The sequence below is a fragment of the Anabrus simplex genome, chromosome 3 (genome assembly GCF_040414725.1).
Source record: "Anabrus simplex isolate iqAnaSimp1 chromosome 3, ASM4041472v1, whole genome shotgun sequence".
Classification (NCBI taxonomy): Eukaryota; Metazoa; Arthropoda; class Insecta; order Orthoptera; family Tettigoniidae; genus Anabrus; species Anabrus simplex.
The window spans coordinates 402,978,018-403,002,424 of NC_090267.1; the positions used below are offsets into that span (position 1 = coordinate 402,978,018).

At 39.3% G+C, this 24,407-nt stretch overlaps 1 protein-coding gene across 1 annotated transcript in view; it reads right to left on the reverse strand.

The window, feature by feature from the left end:
• Window positions 1–2,398: 2,398 nt before the first annotated feature.
• Window positions 2,399–24,407, reverse strand: part of LOC136867378 (trypsin-1) — a 124,815-nt gene continuing 102,806 nt past the window's right edge. Inside the window, exons 6-7 of the mRNA XM_067144558.2 lie at window positions 16,345–16,488; window positions 2,399–2,915 (exon numbers count right to left, since the gene is read on the reverse strand). Of these exons, the coding sequence (XP_067000659.2) occupies window positions 2,769–2,915; window positions 16,345–16,488 (291 nt within the window). The 3' untranslated portion in view covers window positions 2,399–2,768. The remainder of the gene's footprint in view (window positions 2,916–16,344; window positions 16,489–24,407) is intronic.

Genomic DNA, 24,407 nt, shown 5'->3' on the forward strand with positions numbered 1-24,407 from the left:
TTTGAAGTAAATTTCGTGGAATCTCTTACGACACCACGTCAGTAACAATGTTACCAATTTCCCAATTTTTAACATATTTAATATAATATTTTATTTACAGCATTATATGTCCGACTCCTTGACTGAATGGTCAGCATAGAGTTGTTCGGTTCAGAAAGTCCGGGGTTTGGTTCTGGGCCGGATCGGAGATTTTAACCTTAAACAGTTAATTCCGTTGACTCTGGGACTGGGAGTCCCCAACATCAGTACTACTCACTCATCATCTTTGTCACTAAGTTCCGTACTACCCACCTTAAAGATATGTGTCGGTACTACCCACCTTAAAGATATGTGTTTTCACAAATACATGCTTGCACATACAACTGATTCTTCATCATCATCATCCTTTTCGTCACTGTCGTCAGTTATCACCAGTCCCGAAGACCATGTGTTGCCTTAACAAGTTGCGCCTCTCTCTCTCTGTATATGTAGCGTTTCTCTCTTCGGATCTCCCGTGATGCTCAATTGCTTTATAACTCCTTCCAGCCCATCCCATCATCAAATCTTTTTTTTTTTTTTTTTTTTTTTTTTACCAAGGGTACGATTATCTTGTTGTAATCCACTCACCGCAGCTCCCAGTGTTGCCCTTCCTGACATCTTTACTGCATGGCAAGCATACTGAATTCCACTGCTTCTCAGAAAGTTCATTGATTCTCCGCCCATCACACGATATATCGTCGCTTATGAAACCATACCGCCTTTCTGTCAATGCTCTTCCTATCCATTACTTTCCTTGATATTGGTCACGCCTCCCTGCCACATATGGATATGCAGCCCATTAGAACAATTTTCACAGTGTTCATTTTCGTATGCTTGTGCATAAAGGAAATGAATCTTACCATTGATGCCTTCACGGCCCGTACTTATAGACATGCTATGGGCTTTATGGGCATATGCTGTGTAAAGAAAATAAGGTGAAATTCTGTACGTTTCGCAGAGAACTTTGCTCTGCGTCTTCAGAAGAAAATCTTGACTGTTCACGAGGAAGATTTCTCCAAAAATAAATGTTTGCATTTAGACGTTAGTAATAGAAGTGTAAGTGGTACGTTCATTCGACACCAGATGGCTCACCGTACGCGGTACAGCCGTAGCATTCGAAGCGGGAGCTGATGGCACCATCTCAATGTACCTGAGAGAGGGTCATAAACAGGTGTACGCGCATTATGAAAGTATGAAACTGACACAAGCCTGGAATGAAACATCTGGTGATGAGGAACATACGAATTTGGAAAACACCGAAACAAAATAACAATAGTGAAGGGACAGCCTAAAGGGATAGCCTACATGATGTCTAAAATGAATCTTATTTATACAGTATACTTTAGGAGTGCGTAAATACGTCATGCACACACACATCCTTACAGCACGGCACGGTAAGGATCATTTTTCTTTTACACGTAACCTTAATTAAGGCCATAGTTGTTTCCTCCCTGCTTCCAGCCCTTTCCTATTCCATCATCGCCATAAGACCTATCCGTGTCGATGTGGCGTAAAGCAAACTGTAAATATCACATAACGTCACCGCTTATCAGGAAATTAATATGTACTCGAGCACAGAGGAACGATGACCAACAGTGTTACAATCAACAAAGTAAATCAAAAATAATAAAGACAACATTGATGTGTACATCTTCGTTTCATTTATTGCAGTAAACTTATGGTTTTAATGAGCGCAGTTTATATGCAGTACTAGTGGCCTATGGCAGTAATAGCTTCCAATAAAAACAACAGATGAAAGTGATGATACAAGAAGCGTGACAAATGTAACGGAAAATATACTGAACTCTGGAAGACTATGTATTTGTCTTTAAACGTACACTTCCGTTGTGACTACACAAATTAAATATTTGAACCTCGGAAATTTATAGAATTTTCATGTCGAATTCTGTTCGCAAGACTTCGGTGTATCACATAAAGCTGGCCGTATAATGCTCAGCAAATGTCAGTAGCAAATCTGAAATGTACCTATGAATCATCCGCTGAATCTTAAAACAGTAAGTACTTAATACTGGAATGTTGCGACGTTTAGTAGAGAAGGATTCAAAGACATTGTACTATCACACTTCCTTACATGGTTCTTGAAATCATCATCACGTAGTATTATACCCTTAGTTCGTCGTTTACTTGAAGTTGTGGAAAGTAAACCAAACCATTGTGGCAACACGAATTAGAATATACAGTTACAATTTCTGCAGCCAAGCATACATATTTCATTTATTAATCCTTGCACTGAATAATTTAATATACTTTTTACAATAAAGGAATTATAGAAATAGAGCGAACTATCGGAATTACATAGAAAGATATGCACAGAAAACTTTCACAGAGCCCTTTATTGAGCTGACATAGAAAGATCAGTGGAGACAACTTTCATAGAGAAATCTACCGGCGAATATAGTTAACTGCAAAGACCAAGGCATTATATTGTTGGAATAAATTAATATTTTACACAAATAAAAGACTTAAAGAAACACATATATATAATTTTTCTAGTAGCCGTTAGATGGATACCTTACTTTCGATTTATAATAAGTTTTAGTAATGCGGTTGTCTCATAATATTGTGTTGGAGGTTCAAATTGTATATATAGACTCTTCCGCATCTTACGTGTTTGAAACATAATTAAACATTCTATATTTAGTCAACACTTTACTGAATATTACCGAAGGTACATTGTTATGCTGAGTGGCTACTTAAAATGTTCCATATTAACCAAAGAATCTTGTTCATTATATTCCAGCATTGTCTTTGATCCATTTTCGGTATTTAGATACGTCTGTATAAACTCCAGGACTGTTAGGTTCGGCGCAGCCTTCCCCGAAAGACACCACTCCGATGAGCTTTCCATCCGCTGCCAAGGGACCGCCAGAATCACCCTGTAAGACAAAAAATACTATTTCAGTATGATGAGCTAGACGAAAATGTATTTCATTGCTATTTCTTCTTTTTACAATTTTCTTTAAGTCGCATGGACACAGATTGGTCTTATGGCGACGATGGGATAGAAAAGGGCTAGAAGTGGGAACGAAGTTGCCGTGGCCTTAACTGGTGTGAAAATGGGAAACCACGGGAAAACGGCTTCGAACTCACTTTCCACCGGATGCAAGCTCACAGCTGCGCGCCTCTAACCTTACAGCCAATTCGTCCTGTCATTGCTATTTTAAGACTAGATCACTTGGAAGCTACGAGATGTAAAATAATTGGAAGGATTATTTAGGTCTGAGTTATATTATGACTATAGCAACGGTGATGAGGGGATCTGAAAATTTATAAACATGACACATCATTAGGCACTGATAAGAGTTTATAACTTAGGCTATGAACTAAAACATCAGAATATCAATTAAAATCCAGGCTTCCAATGTTCTCTTTGTACTGTATAATTTTTGTTTGATTTAAAGCAGTCTTGTCAAGGTCGCGAGCTGACTAACAGTTTTGCGTGCAAGAGAAAGAGCTGTTACGAGCGCTAGCCCAGGATGTTATCACATCAGAGAAGGCAAACCTGGAGGGTGTACGTTACACTTTCAAAAATACGGCACTCTGTACGATACCTTTCATACAAGGACGTGCATAAATAAATGTGTTCAGCACGACGTTTGTATAATATGTGCCGAACAACCTGCTTTGTAATCATCGTGTACCACAAAAATAAATAAATACTTTAAAGGTTGACATAAGGTATGAAGTACAAAATAAAATGCATTATTTAGCGGCTTCAAATGCTTTACTCTCCTGTGAACATTAATAAAGCAGAATAACACTGAGTACTATGGCGTTTCCATATCGCTTCTGTAACGAAACGTCATGATTTTATGAACTTAAACAAAAGAAAATAAGCTATGATAAAAATAGCATCTCTTCAAGCAACCTTCTTGATACTGGACCAATAAACTTTGAACTAGGAATAACCAGGGTCTTTAACTCGAGGGGTGAAACAGAGGCCTTAACCTAGAAGTTCGGGAAGTTTGAATCAGGCGGGCAAACAGCATGAAGAGCTCGGCTCACAATATTCTCGTGGTCAGCCTAGACACGTGATAAGGCAAGGGAGTATTTTGTTTCTCACAAATTAAGAACTGACATCAGGTGCACGTGTGGACATGGCGTAAGAATAGAGGATGCTTGGCGGGATTTTATGCCTGTCGTATTTGAGCTGCAGAGAAATTTGGACGAAAATGAGGGAAGAGGAGTCACAAGGATTACAAGTGCTATTAATTCATCGTTAATGAAGAAAACGTCCTCTCTAGGTGCTAAAATAAGGAAGATCAAGGAAGAGACGCTATGAAGCGCGGCAGAGCGCGAATCTCTGTTACATCGGTCAAAACATAGTGCCCAGCGAACTTTTCACTTCGGAACTTTAGGACTAATTAGAAAAAAACCATGATTTAAGGGTGGACAAAATTAACAACGGTGCATTTATGTGACTCTTCATGACATGTACTTTTATAAATGATTTTCGAAATATAATGTTGTGTGTTTGTATTCTGCGACATTATTACGAGATAATAAAATAGCTTCTGCCAATTTGGAAATTCGTCATTTGTGTCGAGGATTTCAGGCGAGTCCACGTCGTTCCGACTAAGCTCCCAGAAAATACACTCTAAGGCTGACTGCGAAAAGCAAGACACATTTCGGACTTGTACGCAAGCCTCGGTCTTAGATTCTAAAGTAGGATTTAAGACACTTAGAATATTTTCATAATTTTGTTCATTGAGTAGTAAATCCGTAGAGATTACATTTGGTTTTAGCCAAAGACTTCATATAGTTGCAGCGTGAAGTTGTCTGTGGTGAGCTCTGCTGATAGCCGTGGAAACTACGGTTGTCGATGTAGAATCGAGGATGGTTAAGTTAGCCTACATGTACTGCGTTTGCGTGGGTAATTTGTATGTTTGGCGTGCAGTCAGAAGGGTTTTACGTATGTCAGAATCACGTGACGGGTTCGAGCTGTGGCTTGACCTAACTAGACAAGATGGCGGCTACTTTCCAACCTGACAGAGGGATTGCCAACCCTACAGACGCAAATTAAAGGTAAGGGTGTATTCTGCCCAAAGGCAGGTCCGAACCTCCGCAGAGGTGTGCCTGAGCCGGAGTTTACGTACGATAGTGTGGCCGGTTCCTTTCCGCTCCTCCATTCCCTTACCCCCACCAACAGCGCTTGGCAACCTATCCAATTCTTGACCACGCCCAATGTTGCTTAACTTCGGAGATCTCGCGGGATCCGGTGTGTCAACACGGCTACGGCCGTCAGGACGCGAATTCAATCCTTGTAAGACTTTAGACTTACCTTAAAGGAAATTACTGGCTGTTATGCATAGGGACAAACGGTGACAGTTCTGGCTTCTTCTGGCGTCTGTCATTAGCACGTGGAATTGTGTTGGTGAGCTCTGGTGGCAGATGTGGAAAGGAAGGCTGAATAGGTTTGGCCAACCTGATGGTGGTAGTGTTACGTTGCTGTATGAATACTGGAGCAGTGTGTTTAAATGTTGTTAGTGTGTGAACGCTGGAAAGAGGTTTTATCTGCATTCTGGCGGAAAAATTGAGTAAATGATTTTTCACATGGAGCTGTGTGTAGGCGGTTCTTGGTGGTTAATGTAGAAACGGGGATACGTATAATCTAAGCTGATATAAATACTCTAGATTTTGTAATTCCCGGTCAGGAGAGAGACAGGCCCTGCCGACGTTTGTAGAGACAGCGAACTAGGGGACTAGGCACTTTTCTTCAAGTATAGTGTGCTATGGGGACGGGGCTAGCTTGCCTGAATTTTTTGGGAGGATGACGCAAAGGGAAGTGTGCATCAACAGAACGTTGAATTATAATCATTATAAAATATCAAAGCCATTTTGACAGTGCTGATGTAATTATTTTATTATTATTATTGATATATACAGTCGTATCAGCACACACGTTTTTAAAACATAACCGGTTTTCGGACACTAAAGTCCATCATCAGTGTTAATATTTAAATTTAATTTCACATAAGTGTGTCGTCAAAATGAGTTAAAAATGAGTTTAAATTTGTAGCCCTGTTGACATCAACTGTAAAATGAGAAAAAAAGAACCAAGTGTTAAAATTATGAAATCAATACATGTAAACTTACAATGTTGTTGTAAAAATTATGGACATACCATGTTAAGGCTGGCTTTCCTTCGTGCTCAGGCTGTTGGTCGAGTACTAACGAGCGTTCAGCTTTAACTACGGAACCGCACTGCAAGCACATGATGTTACGTCACCTCAAGGTTACGTAGTGAGCACCTGATGTTTACGTCAACTCAAGATTGTAAACAAGATGTTGCTTGCGGCTGTTTCATTTAAAATTTTATCTGGTTCCCTAGTCTGCGCTAAAAATATCTCAATGTTTTCACGTGTATTTAATTCAAATCCATAATTACCTTTAAAAATTAACTTCATGTCCTTTTCGATCCCTAAAAAGCTACGGTTATTGTTATAAATGTGTTCCGCAAAAGCTGAATACTTGTTGTACTTTATTGCCTTAAAATGTTCTTGATATCTTTGATTTAAGGTTCGCCCGGTTCTACCTATATAAAACTTTTTACAGTCGTTACAAGTGAGCCTGTATACTCCCGAATTAGTATATATATCTTTTTTATTGACACTGTGTGCATTATATATATGTTCTGATATTTTATATCTGGTTCGGAAAGCTGTTTTTAGTTGAAATTTCTTAAATATATTCGCGATTTTAAAAACTTGACTTCCAAAATATGTAAATGTCACAAATTTATTATGTTCATGGATTTTCTTTCTTTTCTCATGGTTTTTCTTTTTTTCTCCATTTTCTTTCTTTCGTATAATATTGTCTATCATTTCTGGGTTGTAGCCATTTGCTTTAGCAATTTGTTTTATTATTCTAATTTCTTTCAGTTTGTTTTCATTACTCAAGGGAAGTTTTAGTAATCTACTAATGTAGCTGTTGTAAGCTGATTGTTTGTGGGTTCCTGGGTGGTTGGAATCTTTATTGATGGTAGTGATGGCCTGTGTGGGTTTTCTAAAAATATCGAAATATATCCTATTGTTGGTTTTTGTTAATGTGAGGTCCAAGAAATTTAACTTTTTATCGATTTCTTTCTCCATAGTGAATTTAATGTTACTGTCAAGCAAATTCAAACAACCCAGAAATGTTTCGGGAGTAATGAGGTCTCCATTTAAAAATACTACCGTGTCGTCAACAAAACGGACCCATAATTTTATTTCTTTCTGATATGTGTTCAAAATGGTTTTCTCAAGATTATTTAAATAAATATTGGCTAAGAAACCTGATAGTGGGCTCCCCATTGGTAAACCTGTGTTTTGCTCGTAGTACTTCCCGTTGAATGTAAAGTAATTATTTTCTAATATTAGAGTTAATAAGTTTATCGTTTCATTAATTTCTATGTGACTTAGTCTATCTTGATTCTTTAAGTTTTCTTCTATTAAGTCTATGGTATCTTTAATAGGAATATTGGAATACATGTTGGTCACGTCATATGATACCATTACAGTTTCTTCGTTTATTTCTGTTGATTGTATTTTGGAAATAGCTTCCAAAGAATTCGATATTGAATTACTATTTTCTAGTGTAATGTGGTTTTGTAAGTGTTTAAGTAAATATTTTGATAATTGAAATGTGGGGCTGTTACGACAATTAATTATAGGTCTAACAGGGTAATTCTCTTTGTGAATTTTTGGGAGAGACTTTAAAGTTGGGCATCTTGGGTTCATCAGGACAGCCTGAGCACGAAGGAAAGCCAGCCTTAACATGGTATGTCCATAATTTTTACAACAACATTGTAAGTTTACATGTATTGATTTCATAATTTTAACACTTGGTTCCTTTTTTCTCATTTTACAGTTGATGTCAACAGGGCTACAAATTTAAACTCATTTTTAACTCATTTTGACGACACACTTATGTGAAATTAAATTTAAATATTAACACTGATGATGGACCTTAGTGTCCGAAAACCGGTTATGTTTTAAAAACGTGTGTGCTGATACGACTGTATATATCAATAATAATAATAAAATCAACAGAACGTGTAAAGAGTGTATCCGTTTGACTTTTTAAGAACATTATGATACGAGATACTGGTGAACATTTAATCTTTCTTTTTTACACGTGTGACTTCTGTGAAGTAAAGATAATTAAATTATAGGACTGCATTCTGGAGACTAAATTGTGAAACCAGTATGCTTTACCAGATAAGAATGCTTGTGTGCTGTAGCGGGGAGACGAAAAGGCTTGCTAAAATGTTTAGCAGAAAAGCATGCACGTTTTGTGTTGGACGAAATTAATTTTTTTAAGGTTACAAAAATACTTGCACATGGTTTAGATATTGACTTTGTAAAGAATCGATATTAAGACATAATGCTATGCGTAAACATTAGGCATTAAAAGGGTGCTACTTCGGTGCGCATTCTATTTTTATTTTAAAAACACTTTGAAAACAATTGTTTACATCATTATGATAGAGATTTGTAAATTTATTGTTTAAATGTAAGACAACTTAAAATGTTTAGTTTAGTTTTTAAAATACTCAAATAAGAATGATTCGCATTATGCGAGGTGACCATCATTTTACTATGGCAATGCATTATCAATAAGGTGGGGCTAACGCGGAAGTAGAGGCAGTAGCGGCGATTGGGGATTAGAAGTTGGGGGGCAAAAACATATACTGATAACAGAAAGTAGCCGGGTTGAGGGATATAGTGGGCGGGGGGAGGGGGTGGTTATACATATCAAAACTGAACAAAACAGATACAAAATGGTAAGTTATTGATGCTCTTTGAGCGTAATTCGACAGAAAGGTGAGGTTGACAGTTTACTAACTTAAGTGCGGCAATAATTGTTTTTGAGATTTTGATTCAATACTATACTTTCACCAAGAAAACAATATTACACGCGTATTACAATTAAATAGAAGTAAGGCGTGATTATAAAATTAAAAAATCATTCACTATTTCACTACGCTGTAAGAAACTAACAGACAATATTAAAGAGACTGCCAGACTGACTAATGCTCTCGGCAAGCAGGTGAATCATACCTCATTGTCCACGACCTTGGCAAAACATATACCCCTGTCACCCTTCCTCATAGCATTTGTGAAGTCTCCACTTCTTGCTGTGGTGCTATACAAATCGGTTAGCCGCGATTAACGTCATTTTGTGCGTATTTTCGATTATAATTTTGTTATAATTAAAAATTTGCACAAATTGATTTTCTTTTAATAATTCCTAAAATTCCTGGTTTGAGCCGGCTAAAATGGAATGAAATTGTAATGTTTTCTCTACAAAGTAGCGGAGGGTGGCGACTTCCCCCTCCCCCTCGCCCCCCTTAGTCGCCGCTACTGAGTAGAGGGTCAGACGTGCTGTTACCACACCATCTCGTTATCAGTACGAAGGAGTATGGCTGCCATGGTATTTTTCTAAGCTTACCACAGCCCTGTGTGATATCAAAAGGGCGGAGCGGCTATGATGCACGTTGGTTTGTTTACCATATAGAACTGCATGCTTTTGACATTAAGCAAATAATATACAATACTTAGAATCTGTCGTGGTTATCAACACAGTGTTCTTGTAGGTATGGAGGGTAACTGCTTTGATTGTGTGGATGTAATCTAAGCTGACATAAGTATTCTGAATTTTTAAATTCCAGGTCGGGACACACACGCACACATAGTACACACACACAATGAAACGTTAATATACAGGAACACGATACAGATCAGTTGTCAGACATGCATCTAGAGGAACGAGGTGGTGGGGACAGATCAGATGCCAGCCGCACAGTGATCATGTGGTCATGGTTATCCATATTTAGACTTGCTTATAAACACAAGTCCTTATATATGCTATGGGTAGAATATTATTTTACTTATTCGATGAAATCCTGTGCTAGAGTTGTCATTTTTTTAGTTCATCTTGATAAGAACATTGATAGTTGATGTGCAAGGTTTTAAAGTAAATGGCAACAAATTTGTGTTTAATGAAGTAGCTGTGTTGTTCACCCTAAAACTGTTGGATTTAGTATTTAGTCCATCCTTCCGTTACTTTCGCAAACAGTTGAACATAAAAGCAGACACAGTTTGGACTGCAGTGGGAAAGAAACGGTATCCCTTAGGGCTATGGCTCTGAATGCGTATATGTCAGCAGCAGATCTAGTGTTTGTGAAGAGAAGAAAAGCTTGAATGAGTATATACCTGCAACATGTAAAGTTATCAATTTGCATGAATTAGGGTAGCTATCATTTAAAACTCTTGTTGAAGAGCGCAGTGTGCAAAACAATGAAACTATAGTATATTTACGCCATGTGTGTATGTTCTTTGATTTGATGTGTCCTAATGCATGCCCGGAAGTGAGTACTTAATGAAAATTGCAGTGTTTAAAATTTATCACTAAGAAAGAAACGTCAGTGGAGTAAGGACATCGTGTTATTCTTGCCTGATAGTAAGTATAACGCTGTAGATAAGTTTATCATACAGTTTTATGCTCGCAATAAAAATAAACACGTTTATTGAAAAGGAACTGGAAGCCTTACCAAAGTTATTTGTAGTCAATACAGTTGCAAATGCTGTAAACTAGATCTGGGAAAACGTTCCTCGTGAGTGGATACAAGGTCCTGTTCTGTCAGAACTTCAAACATGTGGTGGTCTACATTATTAACAAGTAAGTCCATCTAAGTGACCTTCAGTGAGACAGTGTCGTACATGTCAATTAATTAAACTTTATCACGAACCTCCTCCCCTGCGAAGCATGTGACCTTGCCGCGGTGGGAGGCTTGCGTGTCCCAATGAAGCAGATGGCCGAGCCGCAGGTGCAACCATATCGGATGGGTATCTGTTGAGAGACCAGACTAAGGAAATGTTCACTGAAAGGGGGGTAGCAGCCTTTCGGAAGTTGCAAGGGCGGCAGTCTGGATGATTGACTGATATGGTCTTGTAATAATACTCAACATGGCTTAGCTGTGTTGATACTGCTACTGGGATGAAAGCAACGGGAAACTACAGCCGTAACTAACTCCCGAGGACATGCAGCTCTCTCTGTAGAATGATGTACTGATGATGGGTTCCTCCCGGGTAAAATATTACGGAGGTAAACTAGTCCCCCATTCGGATCTGCGGGTGGGGACTACACGAAAGGGGGCGATCATCAGGAAGATGGATACTGACATTCTGCGAGTCGGAGCGTTGAATGTTAGAAGTTTGAATCGTTGTGGTAGGTTAGAGAACCTGAAAAGGGAGATGGATAGACTAAAGCTAGATGTAGTTGGTAGAAGTGAAGTACGTTGGCAGGAAGAACAGGATTTTTGGTCAGGCAACTACCGAATTTTCATCACAAAATCAAACAGGGGAAAAGCAGGAGTTGGTTTAATAATGCATTAGAAAATAGGGCAGCGGGTAAGCTACTATGACCAGCATAGTGAAAGAATTATTGTCTTCAAGATAGACACCAAACCAATGCCCACCACAATAGTGCAGGACCCTGGAACAACGCTCCACTTTAATCCACCGATCGCACTCAATCAGCCTCATTGTCTCGGAGTGGTATCATTTGAAAGCTACAATAAAATCTGTAACGCGGGAGATGGTACAAATAAGTTTGATTACGATGAGTATATACCAACGCACTCGCCCAGCACTTATTCTGTAAACAATACTCATGACTACATTGAAACTGTGTTAATTGAACAGCATGCTGTTCAAGATAGACACCAAACCAATGCCCACCACAATAGTGCAGGACCCTGGAACAACGCTCCACTTTAATCCACCGATCGCACTCAATCAACCTCATTGTCTCGGAGTGGTATCATTTGAAAGCTACAATAAAATCTGTAACGCGGGAGATGGTACAAATAAGTTTGAGCCTTTTTTCAAGATTGACTTTAAACCACAACCTGATTCGATTGGACAATTGCTCGGATTTTCAGCGAGAGAACTCATACGGAACGAACATCATGAAACTGATCAACCTATAACACATTTTGGTGACTATCATGTAAGCATTGCGTGTAATATTATTACAGACCTGCATAGTAATCAACAACCTTCGCATTATTGCATGACTTTATTCTTACAGAGTAAATGGTTATAGCACTCATGAGATACCATCAGTAGTGCTTTATCATCCTGTGACTGTATTACACATTAGTGACATTACCCTTAGACTTGTCAATAAACATAATCAGCTCATTCATTTCAACTGCCATGCGCATGTATCTTACAAACTTCGTCTTAAACCAATATGAAAGAAATCTATAAAACAAGGAGACATACCACATGTTTGCGAGGAGTCACCAAACTGACAAAGGTGCATGGGCAAATTCTCCAAGACTTAGGTTATACTTTACTAGAGATAAATGGAAGAAATGCTGGACGTTATAAATACGGTAGAAACACAAAGGAGTTTGGTACGAAGCGAGTTCCATTCTTATTAACCTTTTACGTCTGGACGCAATAACAACGATGAAATTCGCATCATTACCAATCAGCAAGATTCATACTCCCTACTTCATGTAAGTTACCTGTACTGTATATTGAAGGATGCATAGATAAGGTAGTGGTGCGAGCACAGCTCAACTAAACAACCACGGCCTAGCCATTCTCATTTCTGAGGTGCGTTGTGAAGGTAAGCGTGTTGAAATAGATAAATTAAAGAATGTTGGTCTTCCGAGTGCAATGAAATACGGATGGCGGGATTGTGTACAAAAGCTACTAACAACTGAATGGAGATAATACGTTTACAGGTATGTGATTATTACAACATATTCTTGGCTTCGATGAAGACAATAGGCGTATCATATTAAACACAAAACAAGACCTAATTATAATCCGTGATCGAGGTGATTACAATGCTCTTAAAGCAGCGCAAACAGCAGTAGGCTAAAAATTTACTCTTCGTCGTATATTGTGGAGGATTCCACATGTAACATTATTTAATCGTGAAAAGCTTCGATTGCTCAAGTTTGTAGAAAATGAGGCACTGTTACCTATACGTTTTCGAAGTTGGGAGTTGCATGAGTACCCTGTATTATCGCGTACAAGCAAGTATAGTTTGGGCTGTAAAAACATCTCGTTGTACTGAAAAGCCTCTATATTATTACCGGATTTCAAACTCATCGGAATTTCAGCCATGTAAAAGATAGCTCCCAGTTTGATCACAACAAATTAAAAAGTATTAGTCTTTACCTCAATGGTATTACTTCTCCATATGATGACATTGACATGAATTTCGGGTAAATAACTTTGGTTTGCTGTACGAGATGTTCTGTAAATTGCAGCCATCATATTAGCAGAAAGGAGATCATCCGTTATTTACTCCTGAATAATTTAAAAGTAAAGTATCGACTGTAGTTATAGACTGCTCTTATCATGAAGAATCTATAAAAGAATCTGCTGTCAGTATTCGTTTAGAATTCGGAACATCTGAAAATATTCCTGCTAATGCTACTGCTCATTGTCTTATTATTCATATGACTCATGTTACCTACCAGCTACTATCGAATATTGGTACAAGACTATAAATACGAATAGGTCGACAGCGTTATCATCAATGTGTGCAAACATTATGGAGCAGAAAGAGTACACGGTTATAGACCATCGTCTTGATAAGAAATAAAAATATTTTCTTGACACAGAAAAAGACCAAAATCTATATCGTGTTTAAACATGTGAAATTGCAACATGTTTACCTAGTAGTGAGACTGAAACCCTACATCCTTCATACCTTTCTCGAGTTAGTGAGGCTATTAAAATGTTCCAAAAAACTTGGAACGTTACATCGGATGCCAAAGCATTTGATTTATTTAGCGCCAGGCTTTTTGTCTATGTACGCTGCTCACGACAAAATACGTTTTGGGATATGCTACCAATCCACAGTAAGATGTTCATCGAAGTAGGTTCCTACAGACGTTGTAGACAACTTTGCAAGCACCGAGGTGATACCGTAGTCGTATCCATTGGGATGGAAATAATGCGAAGATTATAACCTGTAGACTGTGTATGAGTGAACTTGCAACCTTACTTCATATAGTTGATCACTCTGAAGGAAACTAGGCACATCGATCTTACCAAGGTAAGAACAGCAAAAGCTTCTTTGCAAGGCATAATAATTATTTAGACCAATATATTTTTCAACGCTTAATTTGTCAAGCAATGATTAGTTTGTAGAATTTCAGAAGGTTTCAAGGCCATAATGCACCTTCGCAGTAAGGTAACAAGGAGCAAAAACATTACAATAATTGCAGTAATATTGTAAATATAACTAAACAAATAAATTTGTCAATAAATTTTAAAAACGTTCTACTTATTTCACCGCTTCCTACTTCTTTCTTAGTCTTCATCGTAAGACAATTCCAGTCCGATCCTTTATTCTGTACGAAGGTAGCCTTTTCGTGTGTGTGTGTGTGTGTGTGTGTGTGTGTGTGTGTGTGTGTGTGTGTGTGTGTGTGTGTTTGTATGTGCCCAACCGGGAATTACAAAATCCAGCATATTTATGTCAGCTTAGATTACACCCACACAACCAGAGCAGTTATCATACATACCTATTAGTACACTGTGTTGATAACCATGATAAATTCTAAGTATTGTATCTTATTTTATTACTATCAAAAGCATGTTTTTATGTATGGTAAACAAACCCACGTGCTTCATAGTCGCTTCGCCCATTTGATACCAGGCAGCGCTGTGATAAGCTTTAGGAACATATCATTGCAATCTTGCTCCTACTTACTGTTAAGTGGTTACTACGGTAACAGAACGTATGACCCACTACTTGAACCGTAGCCCCATCTCATTGATAATACATTGCGGTAATAAAATGGTGGTCACCTCGCATAATTCAAAACATTCTTAATTAAGTTAGTTTTTGAAAACAAAACTAAGCCTTTTATGTTTTCTTGCATCTAATGCATAAACAATAAGTTTACAAACCTCCAAACCTCTTTGTTCATAATGATGTAAACATTTGTTTTTAAACGAAGTGTCTTTAAAATAAAAATAGATTACGCACTGAATCAGCACCCTTTTACTGCTAATGTATACGAATAGCATACTTAATATCCATTATTTTCAAAGTCAATATCTAAACCATGTGCAAATATTATTTATCCTTATAAAGGGTAAACTTTGTCCAACACAAAACTTGCATGCTTTTCTATTAAGACGTTTTAGCAAGCCTTTTCGTTTCCCCGCTACAGTGCACAAGCATTCTTATCTGGTAAAGCACAATTCACAGTTTCATCTCCAGAATGAAGTCCAATAGTTGTGATTATCTTTACGTCACGGAAGTCACACATGTATAAAACGAAAAAAAATGTTCAACAGTATCTCGTATCACAATGTTCTAAGAAAGCAAACGGATACCCTCTTCAGATGTTCTGTTCTCCTAATACTAATTGATGAAAACTTCTATTTGCGTTATCCTTCCAAAAACTTCAGGCAAATTTGCCCCATCACCATACCACACTATAATCGAAAGAAAAGAGTCTAATCCCCGAGTACGATGTCTCTACAAACGTGGTCAGCCTTTGTATCACTCAGGATCTTGAATTACAAAATCAAGAATATTTATGTCAGCTTAGATTTAAGCATTTCAGTTTCCACATTGACCACAATGGCCTGCCACACACAGCTCCATGTGGCTAATCGTTTCGTAGTTTTTTTTCCACCGGAATGCAACTCAAATATCCAGTCGCCAGCGGGATACAGGAGAGCGTATCTACACGACGCCACAGAAGATGACTACCGCAGCAGTAGTCGAGACGTCTGGGAGAAGCGAGTGGAGTGGACCACGGCACAATAGCCCGGAAGATTGTTATTATATTGACACCGGCCGTGAAAGCCTTCATACTTTAATCAAATATCCTTTTTAGCGCCCAAATACTAACAACATTTAAACACACTGCTGCAATACCTTCCCCATATTCACACACCACCACCATAACGTTGGCTACACCTATGCGCCCTTAGTTTTCACAACTACAACCAGAGCTCACTACACACAGCTCCACGTGTTAATGACAGACGTCGAACACCTGTGACAGGTAACTGAACATTCAAATTGCCCACGCATCACATTTCAAATTTTCGCCACACGCGCAACAGCCAGTCAAGAGCTTTCTGCCTTAAAATAACCAATCAGAAGCCCATATGGTCTGGAAATCTCACCCCCTAACTATTGATATATTAAACAAGAGAAGTTTCCTCCGTCCACATCAATGCTACAACAAACGGTGAGAATTAATAACCCTATATTTAGTAAAAGAAAATGAAATATTTGTATTTCGAAATCATAACATTATTGACGTACCTGACATGCGTCCTTCTTTCCCTCCTCATAACCAGCACATAACATGTTTGCTGTTATACCTTCTAACATTTTGGCACATTTGGCATGGTCCACGACAGGAATTTCCACTTTACGTAGGGTGGCTGGGACATCAGGGTTGTCCTCCTGCAACAACAAAACACAAGGAATATACATCACTGGATAAAACCATTCGCAAGGGAATATAATCTGAAGTTCATTCTCTAAATCTGAAGATGTTATTGGCAGACTTAAAAATCTGTGGAGGGCTAGAATATAATTTCCAGTGTGGTAGCCAATAATTCTGGTTGCCGAATGTTTCCTTTACTGATAAATATATATTTTTTTAAACTGGATGAATTACAATAATGAAAGGTGTCTCAATTAGGGACTGTTATCATAAATATTGTTAAGATTCTTCTCCGAGGAAAGTAGTTCTAATGACAGTAGCAATGGCATTAGAGCTCTGAATTCGGGAGAGGGTGGGCTGCTTCCACCGTCGCCTGTTCTGAGATTGGTTTTCCGCTGTTTTCCATTCTCTTCACTAAGGAGAATGCTGGGACATTTCCTCTATAGGTCACGTCTGCTCCCCTCTCACCTACTCTACACCTCAAATCACCGCAGCACATCTCCCAGCCTGAGAGAGGGCGTTACTTTTAAGGAGGCCCGCCGTACCCTATCAGGGTAGGGAATGAAAACACTTTATTAGTAGTAAGATTCTTTTCTGTTTAGAAGACATGTTTCATGCCAGAGCTGAATGATATAAGTCAAAAGTCCTGCAATTCTGGCCGTAATGATGAAGTTTTAAAAGACGGACATTATTAATTATAGAGAGTTTGAAAAGAATAGGCCTACAACAACGTATTTCAGAAAATTGTATTTTTATCTTTTTAATCATTTTCTTCTGCCAAGTGCTGATTTTTCATTTTTTTTTGCTTAACGTCGCACCGACACAGATAAGTCTTATGGTGACGATGGGACAAGGAACAGGTGGGAGTGAAAGGAAGCGGCCTTGGTCCTTAATTAGGGTACAGCCCTAGCATTTGCCTGGTGTGAAAATGGGAAATCACGGAAAACCATCTTTAGGGCTGCCGATAGTGGGGTTCGAACCTACTATCTCCCGAATACTGAATACCGGCCGCACTTAAGCGACTGCAGCTATCGAGCTCGGTTGTTGAAAATTAAATCAGTGATTTGTACTATGAGGACCAGGTATAACATTACCTATGCTCTTACTCCCTGGCACAAAGTTGTTATTATTATTATTATTATTATTATTATTATTATTATTATTATTATTATTAAGTAAGTGTTCATTCCTCCCTTGAAGGGGAGGTGGGCCACCTATAATATAATGCCTTCTCTCTGGCCAGGAGATTCACACGGGTTGAAGTTAAAGTGAAGGTGTTGGAAGGGGTTTGGCCTATATTTTTAAAGACAATTTTTCATCCCCCACCCTGAAGGGGTGGAATGGACCACCTGAAGGCCAACACCCTCCCTCTTGCCAAGAGATTCGAGCGGGTTTAAGAGATTTGATGGAAAAGGGAGGTAGGTAATGTTTCTAAGAAATTAAGGAGACGGAAGGACGTTTCGTCTCTTGGCTATGTTTGTTTTTTAATAACGGAGTAAAATATTTGATTTTCCTGTGGGTAATACAAGTGAGTACAATATTTGTTAGTTCTGGAATCTAACAGTGTTCTGGTAACGTATATTATGAAAGTATTACCACTGTCAGGCACAGTGAGGTAGGACGTAAGACTGTAGAATGAAAAGAAGTAGAAGAACAGAACTCGGTGGTTTCTATTCGGTGAAACTAAAAGCAAGTGTTTAAGGCGGTGTGAATTGCTTGCACGTGCAGATTTAATGCCTGACTTGCTTCGGCTTGGAGGTGAGATATAATTAATGGGCGGCGATATGAGAATGTATTCCTCAAAGTTAGGGTAAAAAATCGGATGATGGCTTTTGTGATGGGGAATGGATAGATGGAGTCCATTGTTCTGATGAGGGCTATGAAGTCAGGGCGGTCTGGTGGTGCGGTTGGTCAAGCATTGCACTGTCTTGAGTAAGATGTAAGAATAATCCACCAGTGTGGCACTGCGGAGGCGCCTACTTGTTGGGGCATTGAGAAATGTAGTTAGGCTGACTGCAGTGTCCGCAGTTTTATTTCTCCGCTCGACATAAGGCCGTGCCGTGATCAACGTACTGTAAGCAGCGCTCACAGCGTAGGGGCTGCAGGCGCGGAGTACACGAAGGCTGTACCCTTTGTGGTGCCGAAATATATACCGTACACCCATTTTCGAATAGTGGTGAACGGTAGAAGGAGACTCACCACGAATGTCGGTCCACGGCGTTTTTTATGCGAATGGCCTTCTTAATTGAAATACCATCTGTTTCTAGTTCGTAAAGTTTAGATTTTTCTGAGATGGCCGGGTCTACTCCCTTGATCACGCAGCAGAATAAGTGACTGCGAGCGGGTGGAGGATTGAAGACAGACTGTGAAAGGTGCTGGAAAGTTACAGATGACCTAAGTTGACCTGATCTTATGGTGTTTAAGTCCTTTTTTGCAGCTTCTTCACCGTTGACCTTGATGATAATCCCTCTGTCCGTGTGGCGAATGTCAGCAACCTTATCTTTCCGGATGTTGAATTGAAGAAGAGTGGCTGGGATTATCTGAGCCGAGTGAAGAGCTGGGATGGGATTAATGAGAAGGAGAGAATGGGTTCCTTTGGGACGGAGCTGCAGTGCATGGATCGAGGTTATAGGATGTCTCATTGACGTAGGGGTGGAGAATCGGCATCTGAAGTGGTAGTGTTACTGGTGATCAGGGTTTTATCTACTTCAAAATCTTCCTGTTGAGAAGTGAGATTGATGCAGGGTATTGGAGTTTCCAGAACGATGTGGCGAGGGGCAGGCTAACTTCCGGGTACAGCACGTGGGGCCTCGTGCTTATATTGTGTGCAATGTCCGTAGACATATTATAGTGCATAGAAGAAGATTTATTAAATCACGTGTTTCTCTTGTTCATTCTTCATTATAATGGTTATCAGGCCGTTAAGAAAGTAAAATATAGGTTTAATTTAAACATGGCTATTGATTATTAATTCCTTTTATAGCACGCGCTTCTGTACTGGACTGAAAATGAAAATCCACAAGTCTGTTTACAGTCATTCGACCGGGTCAGACATGTAATGAAGGAAGCCGCCATCTAACGGCGAGGATAGGAATTGTGCCGGCTTCCGAAGTGTCTCGCACACCCCTGGGGCATTAATTAATGGCAGACAGATGAAAGGAAATGGAATTGGATAGAGCTGCAGGAAAGGAATATGCCAGGGAAAGTAGTATAATTTGGGAGGTTTCTGCTACCACCGCCACCACCACCGGGCCGCTGGACGAGGCCTGACCCGGTGAGTGACGTCACAGCGCGGTGCAGGCTCCTAGTTATGTGCGGCCTCCTAGCTAAGAGCGCGCTCGTAACCTCACATAACCTTACGCTGGCTACGTGTCTAGACTTAACTTCGCAGATCCCGGGTTCCAAGCCAGGCCTAAGGGCGTTAACATTACAGACCTAATGCCGGGGCTAATCGCATAACAGTGAAGGCTTAACCTTACATGATGTTAAAGGGCGTTAATAGTAGAGACCCTAGTTCGAAGCACGTGTCCAAGCTTTACCTTCCAGATCCCGGGCTCGACCTTAGACCTGAGGACGTTAACCTTACAGACCTAAGTTCGATGCCAAGGCTAACAGCTTAACAGTACAGTACCTCCCTGGACTTGGAGCTGAACTTCGAACAAGATGGTGGCTATAAGACAAAATACGTATGCTTTGTTCATAGGGGCGTAATATCGGAAGGTGACTTCGGGGCTCAGAGCTGAACTATGAACAAGATGGCAGCTGCACATGGAGCTACGGAGATGATGTAAAAATACATATGCTTTATTCATAGGAGGCGTAATGTTGAAAGACACCCTCAGGGGCATGGAACTGAACTCGGAACAAGATGGCGGCACGGGACTAGGAAGCTAGGCTTAATACAAATGCTTTATTGATAGGGGCGTAACGTTCGAAAGAGACTTAAAGGAGCTTGGGGCTGAACTTTGGACAAGATGGTACCTGTGCTGACGCGTAACGCGCTGTTGGTTTTTTGGTGTCTAGAAAACTGAACTTTTTATTTTAGCTTTAGCGCTTATAGATTCGAACTCTAGAGATTTTCAATTGCCTACTGTAATGTTGACATTACATAGATATTAACATTTTGTGTTCAGATTCGAAAAAATATTCGCAGTACACACATGACAAGGAATGGAACGAAGTGCTCTTCCCTTTGAATGCTGAGTATCATGCTAAGTAAATAATTGTGCGTTAAACTTCTCCCACTTCACTCCGGGCCGCGTGAAGATATCCTTATATTCGAATTACTTTTATTGCATGTGAGCCTAAGAGCGGTAAATTTAAGCCTGTGCACATAGCCCGCTGTCATGTTCAGCAGCAAGGGTTACTAACGTAGCAAACATTTGCGAATGTAGCTATTTGTGCAGGTGTTCATGCATGTTATTTTCCGGTCTGCGTGTGAAATGTTATGCATACGTTTGAACAGTGGCCGATTGTCCTTCCCTACATCAGCTCGAACATAACATTACACCCTAGGCTTATCCGTACGCTGACCGAGCGTAAACGTAGTGGTTGGCATTCGTACACGAGCATAGCGTCTACACGTTGCACTAATAGGACTAGGGAGATGGAGTAAGACCTAATGAATATGTTCTACTCATAGAGGCATAACACACGTAAAGGCGACCTTACGTCTTGGAGCCCTGCGACCGTATAAATGACAAAAGGGGCTAAATGTAAAAAGGAGAAAACATATAAATGGCTAAAGGACAAAAGGGCAAAAGGGCTAATTGGAAAAAAGACTAAATAGTGAAAGGGCAAAAGAGCAGAAGATCAAAGGAGCTAAAGCGCAAAAGGGCAGAATGACAGAAGGGTAAAAGTGTAGAAGTGCAAAAGTGAATAAACTATGGTCTAAGCCTTAAAGCTGAACTTGGAACAAGATGGTGACACGGGACCAGGAAGATGGTGTAAGGTTTAATGCATGTGCTTTCATAGAAACATATGGAAAGCAAAGCTACTTCTGTGTCTTGAAGTTGAGCGTCCGCAGTGTCAAAGACCCTAGCAACTGAGGTGCTGCGTAACGCTCTGTTGGTCGTTAGTGTTTAGAACACTGATTTTTTTACATTTTCTAGCTTATAGACTTGTAGTCTAGAGACTTATAGTAGCTTATAGTATTGCATACATTACATAGAGATTAAAACTTTGTTTTCAGAACAAGAAAATATTCGCGCTACATATGACAGGGCACAGAACCTAGGGGTCTTCCCTTTGGACTGCCGAGCATCATGCTAATTAAACGACTGCGCATTGAAAGCGTGCATTTAATTCATGTGAAGGTGTGTTCTAATTAGGATGTCTCTCCTTCTTTATCCAGGCTTGAGACTGGCTCTACAGCTAAAGGCGGAGTAAACACCTTGAAGGGTTACTAAATAGTCTTTAAGAATGTTGTTTACTATATGTTAAAAAAGAAGGTTTAGGATTAGAGGAAATACGAGTAATGTATAGGGAGGTGTTTAGGTGCTGAACTGTAAAGAGAGATATCTTAAAGTGACGCTATCGCTTTGACGATCCATTTCTTAATAATACCCGCACGACGTAATTCTTGCTCTATTTCTGTTATGCCTGCTTTATATTGTGTATGTAACCATCATCGTGATAGACTCTTAGCAGTTGCAAATGTTTTACGATTACGTTGGTGTCTTTACAGTTTCTTACATCTACTGTATATAGGGCAACAGAGGCTTGTTGTTAACATTGCGTTTACGTACAGAGATTTCATGTGTAATAAACGGTATAACTTGTTTTGAAGTAGTACGTGCTTCTGCGATGGCGTTTTTAGGTAAAATTCGAACATGGTTTGAAGGCGAAGATGCGTAGAAAATTTCTTGATCTGCTTTATTATTATTATTATTATTATTATTATTATTATTATTATTATTATTATCTTGGTTTTCTACTTCTTCTTCTCCTTCTTATAGATCGTCATCACTGGGTTCATCTTGATACGTTTGCACGACGACAGAACGTGTGGTAGGCTTAAGGAATGAAATAAAATTAAAAAGATGTGATGGTACAGAAACGTTGAGATCTACTTTAGCATCTACATCACCATCAATATCATCCTGCTTCTATTTATCTTGAAATGTATGCATCGTAACAGAACTTGTAGCAGACGTAGAGGTTGAATTAAAAATCTCTCGCAGAGATGTACTTTTTAAAAATAAATCAGTATCTGGATGATTATGTTTGAGCTCTTTAAATTTGTTTCTTGATGAAACAACACGACATGCGTTTTCTTGAAGTTGCCTGTTTTCTGCAATAGCTGCATTGAAAAATTGTCTTACATAACATCTTATGGCGTCACTTGTGATAGCTCAGGAGAAACGTCTTTTCACACACTTTGCAACTAGAGATAGTTTGTGTGATGTTAAGAGGGCTATCTTAACCTCACATGATGTTGGCCCTCTGTCCACACTTAATAGACTTCAGGTTCTACCCCAGGCCTAATAGAGATGATGGCTACGTGTCCAGGCTTATCCTTACCGCTCTCAACCTCACATAACACAACCTTACGCGGGCTACTTGCCCAGGCTTAACCTTGCAGACCTCGGGTTGGACGGAAGGCCTAAGGGCGTTAACCGTACAGACCCTAGTTCGAAGCCAAATTTTAAAATCCTATTGTCCGTGAACATGTACACATGAGACAGTAGGTGTGAACCCCCACTCTGAAGTTGTTTCAAGAAATTTTCTCATTTTCACGTCGAGTCGATGTATCTGTGTCACTGTAGCGTTGGAAATTACATTCTGTTAAAAAACATTCTCGCAACTCAAAAAAGCCAACATTTATTAATATCTCTCTTGTTACAACATGTACGGAAAAACATGTTCAGAAAAAAACGTTTAGCAAATGGAAGGGTCCATGAGAAGAACATGCTAATTCCATTTTCAATCTGTTTATGATATTACAGCCAACTTGTGGCTCTAAGAATGTAGTTTCAATCCTCTGTCGAATAAAGGAAAGGAACCTGTTAAGTTCCTCGATATGAGCGGTTAAAAAACCATACACAGATGAGGAACATGGAGTTATAAAGCATAATAATGCTCTTCTGTAAAATTAGTAAATTGTGACTTAGCATGGTATTCCCATGGACTCTTAAAGTGTAATTTTCTACACCATTTGTTATGAGTTATCTTTCGATAGAACACTTACTATCGCGATTATAGAAAATGTGTTATATAACGGTACCATGACAGTGTGCACATATCAACAGAAACCTGACTTAACGATATCAAAGGCCGGATTTTTGAAATGAATGCAAGCTTTTAATGCGCAGTCATTTAGTTAGAATGGTAGTCTGCCGTCCAAGAGAAGGAGCCCTCAGGTAGAGTTTCATCTTTTGAGTAATTTGAGTGTTGTGTCATTAGAAATTCGTCTATCTTGTAAAAAACGATTCGTATCCATAGTTGCATAGAGTGGGGAAAGATGTTTCTCTGGAGCTATCACAAGAGATGCGATGACATGAATATTTTAATGCAATTATTGTAGAAGGCAATTCAAGAAAGCGTTCAACGGGCAACGTCATGAAAAGATGTATAGCGTAGTTCCATCAAGAAACAAATTTAAAAAGTTCAAACGTATTCATGCAGATACTGATATATTTTTGAAAATTACATCTCTGCGAGAGATTTTTAATTCAACCTCTACGCCTGCTACAAATTCTGTAACTATGCACACATCTCAAAATAAAGAGAAGCAGGACGATAGTGATGATGACCATGATGATGAATATGTAGATGATAAAGAACATCTCAACATTTATGTACCATCATAGCTTTTTAAATTTTACTTCATTCTCTAAGAGTAGAGGAGCATAAGGGTCCCCATCCCCCGCCATCAGAGGCCGCGCAGCGAATCACGTGACTGCTGAGTCCGTAGTGCGCGATACTTGAATTCCAC